The 15,339-nt window shown below is 41.2% G+C and overlaps 1 protein-coding gene across 3 annotated transcripts in view; it reads right to left on the bottom strand.

Annotated features, from left to right (window-relative positions):
* The window catches only part of TAF6L (TATA-box binding protein associated factor 6 like), a 178,767-nt gene that overhangs the window by 5,267 nt on the left and 158,161 nt on the right, over nucleotides 1-15,339 (bottom strand). For all 3 annotated transcript variants that reach the window (XM_069207178.1, XM_069207179.1, XM_069207180.1), the window contains 2 exons: nucleotides 14,082-14,214; nucleotides 12,917-13,045 (listed from right to left, as the gene is read on the bottom strand). In XM_069207178.1, coding sequence (XP_069063279.1) covers nucleotides 12,917-13,045; nucleotides 14,082-14,214 — 262 coding nt within the window. The remainder of the gene's footprint in view (nucleotides 1-12,916; nucleotides 13,046-14,081; nucleotides 14,215-15,339) is intronic.

Here is a 15,339-nt window from a genome sequence, read left to right as displayed (position 1 = left end):
AAAAAAAATAATAGCGGTCAACAGAAAATTAGGTCCAGGCCTGAAGAAGCTAGCAATAAACCTAGGGGCTTGTCGGTTCGGATAATCTTTTTCGGCCTTCTTGTTAAAACAGCTCATTTTTCCCCACACCTTTGCTTCTTGGAGAGCAGAGATGGATTGCATGCGCACTGTAATAAAGGCTATCTTACAAAACAGCTACAGCTAGTATATCTTTCTGCAAGATGAACTGGTTATGTGCCTTGTGGTGAGTAACAGAGAGTAAGGCACATGGGAGAAGGGCCCGGGGTAAAAATCCTAACTTAAGAGATTCAGATAGTCTATCTGCCAAACCTCTGAATCCGGATAAGCATCTCAACCCAGACAGTAATGGTTAGAGAAGAAATGTACCTAATTTAGCCAATGCTGTAGTATCAAAGAACATAGCAGTTGTTGCTCTTCCTCTTGAGAATTGTTTTTTGGATTAGCAGGTAGTTGCCATGTTTATCGATTAGCTAACAGCATGCTGCAATCAACTGGTGTACGCTGGCTCGAACAGAGGAGTATGAGGCTTTGCAGGTCCAAAAATCACAAAATTGTTTGCAGGGTTCATTGCCTGCATGGTATGGGTGCAAGGAGACTTCAGCAAGAGTAGATGCCTGGTTCATGTAAAAATCATAAAATGTGAAAATCATGAAATACCAAAGGAAAGAATACAAGGTGTGTCCATTGCACTAACCTATTTTATTGAAAAACTTTCAAGGTGCATCAGTAAGTAACACATGCATCCAATATACTGATTCTATATGCTGAAGAGACTGCGCCAATTAATGGGAATTACATTTTTTACTTGTGCATAACCGTTCAAAAATATGTATGATCCACCAGAAGGTTTTCTACAATCAGCAGTTAAGATCACCACGTCATTCTAGTAGATCGCTATGTAAGTCGCGAAAGTGATGGAAATATCACAAAATAATTGACGTAACACATAAAGTCCAAAAATGCATTCTGATCCATGCTACTCCTCTACTCCCTCTTTCCCCTCTTCTGGTTCCTCTTTTCCATCTCTCCTCTTCTCCCAGTGTGAGGCAAATGGATGTTTTAAAAAAAAGCCTATACAAGTATTCGACATAGTACAAACGTTTTACATGTAAAGGAATATCATGTATTAGTTAAAGTTCTTCGAATACATTTTATGAATGGAGACACGAACATTTGCACGAGGTCTGAAAACCATATGATATGATCAATGATAGCCAATAAGAATCATAATTATCTTCACAGGTTTAGTTTTCTGGGGAAACCTTCGAATCATTAGCAAAAAAACAGAACATTGTATGCAAACAGTGTTGTCCAGCTGACCAAAAGAGGCCTTCTAAGTGACTCCATGGGGTTCTAGATGTTTACTTTTAGTATTTTACATGTGTACATCTTGCAAAGGGATCTACAGAAAAGTTGCGCCATCCCAGACCTATGTGAATGACGTTGTCTTCTGTGCTGCTGTTCTTTTCTTGAACTATGTGTACCTGTGCACTATCCAATCATGGCTGGGCAGTACAACAGAGTCCATGCCTCCTTGAATAGCTGATTGCAACAGGTGCACCCATGTTCAAAGATATAGTAAATCGGTGTGTTGTTTTCTATGTCATAAAAACTGTGTCACTATATCAACTCTCATCGGAAGAGAACTCAGCTGCTGAACTGTGGTTTCATTTACTGAACATATTCTCTTCGGAGGACTCCAACTGAATCACTACTGGAAGCCGGGATCCACCAAGCAATTTGTATAATTTAAATTTCAAACATTAAAGCAATAATTCATAAAAAATACACAAACAAGCACACACCAAACAAATACTCGAATTACTAAAGATATAATTATTTTATATTGAAAAAATATGCAAAAATTGAAAAGTTTTAATGGGAAGGTTGACGAAGCATCTCAGTGACTAACTTTTCACTGTTTGGTTTTATTTAGGAAAGTTGAATCCTCAGGTCATATTCTACATTTCCCAAGTGATTTCTGTTTTTCTTTTTTAGGTACATAATATCCGAGAAAGCTTTTTCACATAAATATGTGGTGGGGAAAGGAAGTAAAACCATAAGGGCCTCTAATCTCTCCATAGCCTCTCTGTCACATGTAATTCATTTGTTTTATAGCACTTATCATACCAGTGTAGGGAGTCAGAGAGCTTTACAGGAGACTTCAGGGTGTAGGATTCACATGTCATCCATACCAGTAGGCATTTTCTATGAGTACTTGAGCTGGAGAAGCACAAACTCAGGATTCAGAACTTAACACAGTGGTTAGTGTTATCTTTAATAATAAGGATGTATTTCTACGCAAGCAAACCTTTGTTAGCAGCATAAGGAAAATGAAAGACTGGGGAAAAAACATAACTTTCTAATTTGTGCCATGCAGTTTGCATGCAGCTCTTTGATGGCAGTTCCTTGCTCACTGTGCTAGATTCAGATTGGAACTTATGAAATGCACAGTAACAAAATAATTTTCCCCTAACGCTGCTGCATGTACATTGAAAGTAAAACAGCTAACATATGCAAGCCCTACCCAGGAGCTTTTCTTATAAACACTATAATGTAATGAAAACTGGTCCTTCAGCGGCCAGACATCTTGCAATGAGGATAAGCTCAAACAATAGGAGCACTGACAGGGGTGACAACAAGGAGAAGGCAGTATCTGTGGTAGATGATAAAAAAAGGGGGTTCCAAGAAGTACCAGACCAAGTCTGCTGAAAAAATGGAATACTTTAATGAGAAGGGACAAGAACATTATCATTTCAAGTCCACAATAATAGGTCAGTAAACAAGACGTAAAGAAACTGGTAAAGGGAACAAACATGGAGAAAGAAATACTAAGTAGATTATTGCAAAGGCAGAGACCCTAGCAAGTTCCTGCCTCGTACACACTGTGAATCAAAGAGATATCGGTGAGTCAATAAGCAGAATTTACTTAGGAGATTTAATACAAATCATAGTGAGCATGCTACAGAACTGGAATCCTACACGGCTTCCACAAAGTAGAGTTGAATGCCTGGAAAGGCCTACAGTCCAGCAAATGTTTGCCATTCACATGCCACACTGCTGTTGAGCCAGTAGGAAAAGAGGCTGTGTCCCATGCTCCCACAAAGATGCTGATGTCTCCACAGCTGCCATGTACATCAAGCAGCCAGGACAATCTGCAGCAACTATCAGCCTGGCTGATATGTAGGTCAGGTCTGATGAGGCAGTCTGTTACTAGGGTTTGGGCAGGTGGTATTGGAGACAGACATGAGAGTTTGAGTATTCGTTACCAACATGGCCTTTATCTTGACAAAGTAGTACTCAACATTGTTTCATGTACAAAACTATTAAGGGTACGAGTGTTTAAGATACAACAAAGTACATTTCATTTAAGAAAAGAGAAATTACAGAGTACACTCTATAAAGAGGATGTTCTGCAAAGAGGTACCTCTGCAATTGAGAGCAGAGAGAGGACCTCATCCCAAATTTTTTTTTTTTTTAAATGAAAAGAACTGGGCCGGACTCCACCAGTATAGAGAAGGATTACAAGTCTGACTGAATTAAATTAGATATAAAGCTCATCTATGTTAAAAAATACTCAACCTCTGTCTTTCAATGGTAATGTGGTCTTGGACTAATGTATCTGTGTGCTGTTGCCATGGTGAAACTGAAGTCTTTGGCTAAGTAATCTGACATTCACCATTGAATGCAATGGTGGTGGTTTGCCGTCCACAGTTATATTGCTGGGTACAAGACGGTATACTTCATACAAGAATGATGGACTGAAAGGCTGTCTCACTGCCATCTGCTGTTCTAGTCTTTTAAGCATTTTGTTTTGCAATTGTGCGTGCCATTGTTTTACGGTACCTGTTCTGAAACTTTAATAGTTCTTAATCAACCTTTTAGAAAAAGATGTTTTGACACTAAATAGCGTGTTAATCATATATGCCTAGACTCAAGGTCTGAGGCAGGGTATCACAAGCCAATATGTTGTGACAAAGTAACTCTTGTAGGAAAGTGTCTGGTGCCATTTTGTCTCCAACATGAAATATCTCAGATGCTGGTGGCTGGACCTTAGACTCTGCAAAGGTATTCAGTAAAGGTAATGGAGGAACAATTCATGCTGAAGTGGCTTTAACTGTCACCAGCACAAAGCTATTTTGAGGAGACTGCAACATACTTCGTTTCCGAGATCTGAAATAATGCTGTGTAAGCAAGCATGTAACCTTGTGCAAATGGATTTACTGAATGCTTTCTCCTGATATTTTCAGTATGATAACCTTTTAATATCCCAGGTATCAATAGGAAACTGGGCCTCTTCCTTCTCCTCTACTAAAACTTCTAGTTCCTTAAGTATGATCATAGGCAACAAAGTTGCATAAAGAGGTCGACGTCCATTGCTCCAGCTTAGCCACAGCCGTCAATGCTAACATGCTTGGCACCAATGCCATTTTTCTCAAAGTGGGCCCCTGATTTGATATCAGAAGGACCTTGCATTTTGGAGCTTTGTGCTTCACTGATAGCAGAACACAATGATTTTGAAGTCAACATTTTTAAATGCAGAGATAAAATCTTTAGAGCCAATTGTGTTCTTTATAGTAATAGTCTCTACATTCAACATCTCTAAAAGCCATCTCTGATGCACAGGAGCCACAAAGCTTAAGCTTGCAAAAGTGGCTCCCCAACCCATCTACACCCAAAAGACAATTCGGAAATTAACAAAAACATTAAGAGGAGCTATGAAGAGCTCACTGTTGGAAATATCTTGCCATTGACCACAGCATCACCCTCTAACTATTTTTCAACGTTCTATTTTTTTTTTAAACAAAAAAAATGTGAATAACAGCTGACCTCTGAACCAAGTGCAAATGAGGGCAGTATGGGGGAAAAAAAAAAAAAAAAAATCAGGGTTGGCTGCCAGAGAACATTGACTTAATTGAGCTCAACCGATCAAGTTCTCCCCTAGCGATGCTGTCTCTTCCCATCGCAGCTTCTCTTTAAATTTGCAGGTCTGAAGGCTGCAGTGTAACACTACCATAAGGCAAAAAATGAAGGTTAGGAAGGAGATGAGTGGTGCGTATGGAGTGTTTTGGAGGTGCAACCAGCAGTGAGATGAGGTCCAGCACATTGAACAGCTAAAGGTAAACTTAGTGATGTAAAAATAACTTACTGTCTATGGCGTCCAAGACGGGAGACTGTACTGGGCTTAAACAGTGGGGTGCATCTTCCAAACATGTGCCCCCATGTAATGTGAATGGAGATTGAAAAGATGGTTGCTATACTGGTGCTGTCCTGGATTCGCATCTCTAACTTTACACAGTGGCTCATTTTTGCTACCAGGACGTCCAGGTGGCACACACGGAAACAGCCAATTACAACTTGAACATGGGAGTAGTGGTCACCTGCCATGGAAGTCTCTATCCACTTCTGGAACCGCCTCCCGGTCTCCATTATGGGGAAAGCAGCACTGAATAGGATGGTCGTGCTCCCCCATTGTCTCTATGTACTGCAGAATTCCATCTGCTGCATACCACAAGTCACATTTGACAAACTGAGCAGCCTTCTGATATCCCTGGTGCGGGCGGGCGGCCGGAGCAGAGTGAAGTTGGAGGTGCTGTAATTGGCTGTACAGTTGGGAGACCTGGGCATTCCAGACCTGCAGTTATACTACTTTGCAGGGATATTGCAGTACACTGCCCATAGCCGTTCAGAAGGCCCTACCAGAGAAAAAGCCCTGCTGGGAAGGTGGGACGGAGTGGCAAATATTCCGGGATATCTGATGAGTGGGTCGAGGGCCCTGTCTGAATCCCCATTTATAGTGCGCCAGGTTGAAGAGGTGTAGGAGCGAGCAGTCATACTGGTACTCTGCAGAGCTCAAATACGAAACTGCTGTCACTGAAGTGGCTACCAGGTTTTAGACAGATACAAACGGTGATGGAACTATTCCGATGGCTTACTGGAGGGTGCTCCACAGCTAGAGACCTGTACCTAAATGGTGTTTTCTTCACCATGGAAGAAGCCTGGGACTGCTATCAGTTGCTACCCTGTCAATTCCTGCATTACGCCAAGATGTCCCACATGATCCGAGAGCTATGGCCTGCCTTCCTTGCAGAGCCGGATGAACCACACACACACTGCGGCTTCTGCTGGACCCCGGCACCACCAGAAGGCTGATCTCTTGCAAATATAAAGCTCTGAAAACGGAATGCAGAGTGGACGTGAAGAGGATTCGAGATAGTTGATTGGAAGACCTGCCAATACCCCTCACGGACAGTTAGTGGAGGTGGGCATTCACAGAGATCCATGAGGTGGCCAGCAATGCTCAATTGAAGGTTACACAGTTCTACTATCTGCACTGTATCTATCTTACACCACAGAGACTACAGTTAATGCAGCTCGCTCCTCTAAGTGTCCTCACTACGGATTTGAGCCAGCGATGGTACTCCACATGACTTAAGAATGTGTGAGGCTGCAGAGCTACTGGGCTCGGACACTAAGCAACCTGCAGGAGATCCAGATCAAGACCTTGATCAAACACTGCCTGCAGGGTGTACTGCCGACTCTCAAGAGTGGGATCCAAACATGACATAAGTTTGCTCTGCTGGGCCTATTATTGGCCAAACACCGTATTGCAATACACTGGACCCGCCCCCAACCCGCCCACACCTTAGAGAAATGGAGAGCAGAAATTCACAAACAGCAGAGGAGAGGCGACTAAAACTGGTGTGGACTGATAAGAATACAGAGCGAGACCTGGAGATATGGAGCAATATGTTGGATGGTTTGAAGGAGGTGTAGCTGCAGCCTGCCACACTTGCTGGGCACTCACACTGTCTAGCTGCTGCCACAATTGTTAATTGTTAACAGTTTTGGTAATGTTTGAAAAGTTCTAGTGTTTCATTGTACACTTGTTAATCTTAAGTCTGCTGACATCACACAACCACACTCTTAGGTGCACGGCATACTAGATGCAAAAATGGCACAAGTCGTTGAGGCTCTGTAGAGAGGTCCTATGGGGCACACTCTCTCACACTAGCGGATTATTGTTATATACACCTGCCATAACTGGATGGTGACACTGAGCTGTACTATCATGCTTCTTATGTGCTTACTCTATATATGCCAATCTGTGGGATCTATGTTGTACGATCACTGAATAAAGAGAAGTTAAAAAATATATATTTTTTTTTACATAGAGTGGATTGACTTATGAAGAGGTGTTTTCAAAACCCCTTTCAGAGAGCCACAGGGCAAGCAGGAGTTACTGGGCCCAACAATGGTGGGCAGCTAAAGGGACAAGTGAAATTGAAATAAATGTGGTGAATGACACGATTCTGTGATGAATATATGTTTCCTCAAAGAACACCACTTTTTAGCAGTTGCTACATAAGATAATGCTGCTTGGTTTGTCTTTTTTGAAACTCAAAATGTAAGTTAAAAAGCATTAGCAAATGTAGGTGAAACAAGAAGGCTTCTGGGGTTCCTGCTGAAATGATCTGCATCCACAAGGGACTTTTAAAGACAGCCCCCTCTGTGGATTCCCCAGGTATGTTTCCAAATATTTTAATACTAAAACACAGCGGTTCCCAACCTGTGGTCCGCGGACCCTCAGGGGTCCATGACACATTTCCAAGGGGTTCGCAGGCCTGGGCCGGCAGGAATGCACTTTGCCAGCTGGGGCCTCTCGCTGCTTGTTTAGGGTCGAGCACGCAAGCGCTCTGGCCTGTTGTAATCTCTGTGGACTTTTAACCACACCCACTCTTGCTATTCATTCTTTTTTGTGCTTGTTTTAAATGCTTCATTTTTAATAGTGCATTTTGTGAAAGGTCCCTCTTTTGTGTGCTGAGTTAGCATCCAGGCGATTTCACTAAGTGAAAGTTTTTGTTGGCCATCGCACTACGTCACACTTCCTCCTGTTACAGCGTGTGATGGCCCCTCCGCTGGTTTTGGTTTGCAGCCACGATCCTTTCTAGACATTCATGCAGGGAGCCAATAACTCAGCCAGGCTCTGTAAGGCCTCAGCATTTTACTGTCCGCCGAGCGCCAGCAGTTTGCCAAGACACTCCATTCAGCCTTTGCATTAGTAGTTTTAAAAGAGCACCAACCCAGCTGATATAAAGCGGAAGGCATTATCTCGCTCCGGCCACTTCTAGAAAATAATTTGAGGTTGGGCTTGCATATGTTAACTGTTTTACTTTTCATTTTCAATTTAAGTGGCAAGAAAAGTCCAGTTAGGAATTTACAAAGCTAATAGCTCTAACTCCAACAAACGTGAGACCTATTGCATTGCAAATGCTTGTTTTATATTTATTACTTCCTTTGTGCAGCAGTTTGAAAGGCAAATTTACATGTACATCCATCTGCTTTAGGAGAAAAATAAAAGTGTCGAGATAACTCTGATGATTAATGTACCTGCTGGAGAGAAATGTGAGGTTTGTCTAGTGGCAGTTTTGACTCATTTAAGGTAGCGCAGATGGTTAATATGCCTGCTGCAAAGAACGTGTATCATGCAAAAACAGTATTTTGTGTGCCTATCACGACATCAGATAGAATCCATTCCTTATGGTGAAATGATGCGAGCTAGACGCAACTGTAGCAAGGACACTGATTTCTTTCAATGTATTGATGACATTGAGAAACAATTTAAACAACATGGTTATCATCCACAAATTTTAAAACGAGCCCGCAACAGAATTGTGGAAATACCTAGAAGTGACACTCTGAGTCACAAACCCAGATGAAGCAGTGAAGAAATTCGATGTATTGTTAATTACACACGGACCTCTGCCCTGTTACGCTGTCTCTGATACACCACTCTTCACGTACTGGAGAGGTAGGAATTTAAAGAGCATTTTATGGCCTAGCTACCCCTGTAGTGAATTGAGTGAATATTGGCTTACCATTCGCAACAAAGGCTTCCACAAATGTGGACATTGCGGTATGTGTAAATGGGCAAGATCCGGTATCTCCACATTCAGTAATTGCATTGGGGAGGAATTTCACATCCTTTCCAATATTACTTGTAACAGTAACTTCGTGATTTATTCAATCATCTGCAAATGTGGACTTATTTCCATAGGCAGCAAGATTAGATCACTAAAGATTAGAATAAGTGAACACTATAGGGCCCTGAGACAGGATGATATCCGTTACCTCATCGTAGTTCACATGAGACAATGTCCCAAACAAGGATTGGTGAAAAGTTTTGAATTTTTTGGTTTGGAACATGTACACAAAAATCCCCGTGGGGGTAACAGAGAACTTTTCCTTAGAAAGCAGCAATGTATATGGATTTTAAAATTGAGAGCAGTCGAGAGGGGTCTAAATACAAATCATGAAATGGAGTTCTTTCTGGGGGATTAACTATGTATTACCGCCTGATATTGTACAAGATTTATATGTTTGGCAATGTGCTTTGGAGTCTTAATATATCGCATTAGCTTCATAGTTTATAGACACATCACTACACATTAAAACATGTCATTGATTCTCTGATATGACAGTGGGAGTTTAGAGGGGGGATATACCTGGATATGTTGCATCGTGCGTCTGTGCGTTTGTACAGGTCAGTCTACCAATAGTTGTCTCCACTGTTACTATCATTTATTACTGAGCCCTTTTTCACTTTTGTTCGTTGGTAATATACCTGTTGGATGTAAGTCCTACACGTGTTACGTGTAATACTGCTATAAGAATGATTCATGTAGTTGGAGATCAATCTTGAATATTCTTTATGAAATCACGTTAAGCTCTAGGATGAATGACAGTTTAGTACTACTAAAAATGATCCTTAAGGAGTACAGGCGCGGTAGGATATTGTTTGGCACAATATGAGACTGACTCAGACACTGCTATGATGGCGACGGTCTATGTTGATCGCTTAGTTATCAAATTTCATACCGCCAATTAATTACTACTTAGCGATATGAAGACACTATTATAAGGAGAATGGGTTTTAAATCTGAATAATTGATTATTGGCACTTTGTTTATTCAATCAATCTTTTGATCGCATAATCCTACTAACATGGCGGCTCCGTTTACAGGAATCACTAGTCCTTCTTTTCTTTCTGACCGCTGCGTTATAACGCATGATCAGGTGTCGGATCGGGCTATTCAGCCCTTGCGTACATGCCGAGGTGGGAGTGAAAAAGGCAAACTCCTGTTCCTTCTACATTGCTTTACTTCTAGTGCCCGGTAAGTCACGGATGACTATTAGACTATTTTGGACATATACCGTGTCTATCTTGATAGTGATTTTGATGGATTACACTATAATTTCTGATTTACATAGACAATCGAATTTAGATCTCGTGCCTATGGTGGATTTTTACTATACAATATCATTTGGATCTTTACATTTACGGAGAGATATTCAGAGGTATGCATTATAAGGTGTTTTGACTTTGGGGTGAATAAGGATACCTTTTTTTTTCCAGACAATTTGGTGATCTTTTTGGATTCGTTGTATTTTGCTTTTAAATGACTATTCGGATTGGCTGACCTGTTTGAGTCACGGGCTTGTAGTGATGGCATGTCCTTAGCTGGTGTCCCTATCTCTTTACTCAGCACTGTGCGTACTGAATTTCAGTACATCGGAACATTAATTTTGCACTATCCACGGGTTGTGGGCTATAAAATCACTGTTTTTGTCTTTCAAGATGGGCTACTCTTTAGCCATGTGATACATATTACTCTAGGATTTGGGTTCACCCATTTGTGATATTGATATACGATCTTTAAGAATGGTGAAGGATTAAATTGTAAGAAATCTGCCAGATGGCAGATAATATCTTTTTTGAATTCATATATGTAAATGTAGACAATTGTATCATTCACAGCCCTGATGAAGTCATGGCGAATAATTGTCGCACAACGAAACACGTGTTGGCTGTTAGCTGTTGACCATTGACGTTTGGAACAACCCTGAAATAAAAAGAAGATTGGACACATTACCAAACATGGACACTAATTCTTTACTTACACGTGTGCTTTGGATGTTGTAATTACTGCTTTTGTCACAGAAATTATTTTGTTACTGTGCAGTTCATAAGTTACAATCGGAATCTAGCACAGTGAGCCAGGAACTGCCATCAAAGAGCTGCATGCAAATTGCATGGCACAAATTAGAAAGTTATGTTTTTTCTCCAGTCTTTCATTTTCCTTATGCTGCTAACAAAGGTTTGCTTGCGTAGAAATACATTTTGATTATTAAAGTCAACACTGACCACTGTGTTATGTTCTGAATCCTGAGTTTGTGCTTCTCCAGATCAAGTACTCATAGAAAATGCCTACTGGTAGGGAAGACATGTGAATCCTACACCTTGAAGTCTCCTGTCAAGCTCTCCGATACCCTACACTGGTATAAGTGCTATAAACCAAATGAATTACATGTGACAGAGAGGCTATGGAGAGATTTGAGGCCCTTATGGTTTTACCTCCTTTCCCCACCACATATTTATGTGAAAATGCTTTGTCGGATATCATGTATCTAAAAAAACTGAAATCGCTTGGGAAATGTAGAATCTGACCTGAGAATTCAGCTTTCCTAAATAAAACCAAATTTTGAAAAGTTAGTTGCGGAGATGCAGCACCGGCCTTCCCATTAAGATTTTTGCATATTTTTTCAATATAAAATAATTATATCTTTAGTAATTTGAGTATTTGTTTGGGGTGTACTTGTTTGTGTATTTTTTGTAAATTACCCGTTTTAATGTTTGAAATTTAAATCGTACAAATTGCTTGGGGGTTCCCGGCTTCTAGTAGTGATTCAGTGGGGGTCCTGAAGAGTCAAAAGGTTGGGACCCACTGCTATAACGAGTAGAACATCTAACTGGTAGGATTGTACAAGGCATGTGTATCAAGAGCAGATTCATGGTTCAAACATTCTCCAGGTCAGGTTGAGGGATTCTCGCACTCCAGGGGAGTAGAGACAACTATTGACAACCTCCCACATCCCTGATCCCACACATTCCCCCCCCCCCAACACTTTCCAACACAAGTCAAAGGTAGATAAACACACACACGCACACAAACATACACACATACACACACACACTGTCTTGCTGCTGCCACAATTGTTAACTGTTAACAGTTTTGGTAATGTTTGAAAAGTTCTAGTATTTCATTGTACCCTTGTTGATCATAAGTCTGCTGACATTACAAGAAAATGCTCTCAGGTACACGGCATATTAGACGCAAAAATGGCACAAGTCATTGAGGCTCTCCAGAGAGGTCCTTTGGGGCCCACTGTCTCACAGTAGAGGATGATTGTGATATACATCTGCCATAACTAGATGGTTACACTGAGCTGTACTATCATGCTTTTTATATGCTTCCACTATATGTGCCAATCTGTATGAGATATGTTGTATGATCAATGAATAAAGAAGTTTATAAAAAAAACTTTACATAGTGGCGACTGACTTATGAAGAGTTGTTTTCAAAACCCTCTTTCAGAGAGCCACAGGGCAAGCAGGAGTTACTGGGCCCAACCATGGTGGACAGCTAAAGGGACAAGTGAAATTTAAATAAATGTGCTGAATGACACGGTTCTGTGATGAATATGTGTTGCATCAAAGAACACCACTTGATAGCAATTGCTGCATAATATAATGCTGGTCGGTTTGTCTTTTTCGAAACTCAAAATATAAGTTAAAAAGCATGAACAAACGTAGGTGAAACAAGAAGGCTTCTGGGGTTCATGGTGACATTATCTGTATCCACAAGGGACTTTTAAAGACAGTCCTCTCTGTGGATGTCCCAGGTATGTTTTCGAATATTTTAATGCTATAACGAGTAGAACAACTAACTGGTAGGATTTTACAAAGCATGTGAATTAAGAGCAGATTCATGGTGCAAATATTCTCCAGGTCAGGTTGAGGGCATTGGGAGAGTCTGGTTTCCTTATCACTCACCAGAATAGCTCCATACACCTTGTGCCCATCTGCCTTCACCTGGGCGTTGGATACAGAGTGATCATCCAGAACGGTTTGCAGGTTTGGCCAGTACGTGGCGAGGTGAGGATACAGGACACACTCTACAGCCTACAAGATAAAGACAGGAGGTCTCAGAGGCAACAAACACAGTAAGGTGTACATAAAAACAGAAGTAGGTGAAAGACGGAACAAAATCACAAGTGGGGCACAGAGAGTGAAATAGTAAGAGTGGGGAATGAGAGGGAGAGGAACGAGAAAAAGGAACATGTAGATAAGCGTAAAAGGCATGTAAAGAGGAGGGTAAGAAAGACAGGGAGAGACAGAGAACATGACAGTAAAAGAAAATAGAGAGCAGCCAGAGTAGATAACATCATCACTTTAACAAATCTTACATTTGTTTTCCTTAATTCATCGACTGCAGCACAGCCTATTTGGCTATCTGTTATTAACTGTTTTCAGATATCTAGGATTATGCACCTTGCCACTCTGGTTTCTATGTTCCTAACTGTGCCAGTACGCCTGAACATACTGTGGGGGGGCCTTGCTGTTCTCTGTTCCCACATTCTTGTATTCCATCTATTGGGCTTAGTGACCCATAACATTGGAATTCTCTACAGTCTTCTGTTTGCACTTCTGTTTTTCATTCTCATTTTTAGTGCTTTGTCATGGTCCACTTTCTACATTATAGCTATTCCTGAAGACCGCCTGTGCAAGTCAAAAATCTATCTTTGGGTTTATACCGTTTATGTAAATGTGAGTAAATCACTTTGTAAGATGTACTATATGCATAAATATGAAAAAATATTAAATATGAAAAGGAAGAGGGGCAGAGTAAGAGCATCTTAGTGTGGGAAAGAGATGCTTCTACTGGGGTGAAAACATAAGTAGCATGAGCCAGACCCCAAGCTGAGAAGCAGTTTCTACCACTGTAACTCTTATATTAGATGCAGATCAAAATAAATGCAGTAGTTTTTATAGCCTGATAATAACACGGTCCAAGAGAGAAGTGGGAGAGGAAAAGGGAAAAAGAGAAGAAGAACAGGGAAGAGGTAGAGAAAAATACAGAAAGACCAAGAAAGAACGAGAGAGATATGATCAAGGGAGAGAATCTCTCTCCAGTGAGAAGGCTGTGTACCAGGCTCACCTTCCAGCCTAGTGCATGGAGCGCCACCACAGCCCCATAGTGAGAGCACAGTGGGCGTACCGGGTCCACTAGCACTTTCTGTAATGAGAGCAGGATCTGATGGTACAGGCCACTGACTAGATCACCATGGGTCCTGTAGAAGAAAAATGAGTGAGTACCTCACCGCAGGACAGCCAGCAATGCAGAGAATACCAGCCATAAAGTTACCTTTATATTCATTTCATTTCTCTTGGTCTTTGCGGTCTCCACCATGTTTGGTATATTGATTTCTGAATAAATGTGCGATGGAATCATTTATGGTTATAAACTGCAAAAGGTATGTCTTGGCTCTATTGTGTGCCCCTAATGCCACAGGGCCTCCTTCCTTTTGATCATCAATTCCCAAGCATCAGTTTCGAAAGGCATTTATCCTAAGGTGCAAATGTTGTGACAAAGCATATGCCAGAAGTGATGCCTACCATTACAAATAAAGGTCAGCAAGGATTAAGAGTATCCAAGTTACCCTGAACGTAGGTCAGTAGCTTACATTTTTCTCTAAACATAAAAACGTCAGCAACCCCTTAAAAGGAAGCAACACTGAATCCAAGTAGCTTTCATGGCTAGGCATTAACCTGTGACATATAATCCTGGCTGACAGTGCTACGAAATATAGAGTTAAAGTCGCCGTACCTAGAGTTTTTATTACAAACTATTGGGCTTTTTCAAGCAGAGGCACAGCATCAGTTCCAACGCTATATTTACAACATCAATCAACAGCAAAATCACCTATGTGGGAACATGCCAATGATTTATATATACACAACATCCCGCCTGTTTAGTCAGGGCATTACAAACATATTGTGTAAACAAGTAAGGATCTCCCTAAAACAACAACAACTACCTGCTGCAAAAGTATTCTTGTGTGATGCACATCATTCCATTCATCCACCTCCCTCAGACTCTAGGATCATGTCTAATTCCACAAGGTGTTGCAAAAAAGTGAACACATATCATATAATAATGTGAAACTGGGGAATTATCCCACAGGGGCACATATGGTCTCCCTGTGCTTGTCTCCTAAAAGTATGTCACATTCATGACTCCTCCCCAGTGTCTGCCCTTAGGAAAGCTTTTAGCACTTCCTACGAGAGATCCGCTATAGGTTTTTTGGGGATTCCCCCTGCTCCTCCTTTTGCAGATCGACTTTTCTGCCACAGCCCGGTTTACCACTGCTTTTCTTCACCTACAATGTGGTGCACCATCAGTCAATCTCCAGTGC

Source organism: Pleurodeles waltl, chromosome 9 (genome assembly GCF_031143425.1).
Source record: "Pleurodeles waltl isolate 20211129_DDA chromosome 9, aPleWal1.hap1.20221129, whole genome shotgun sequence".
NCBI classification, from domain to species: Eukaryota; Metazoa; Chordata; class Amphibia; order Caudata; family Salamandridae; genus Pleurodeles; species Pleurodeles waltl.
This window is presented reverse-complemented; position numbering and strand designations above follow the sequence as displayed.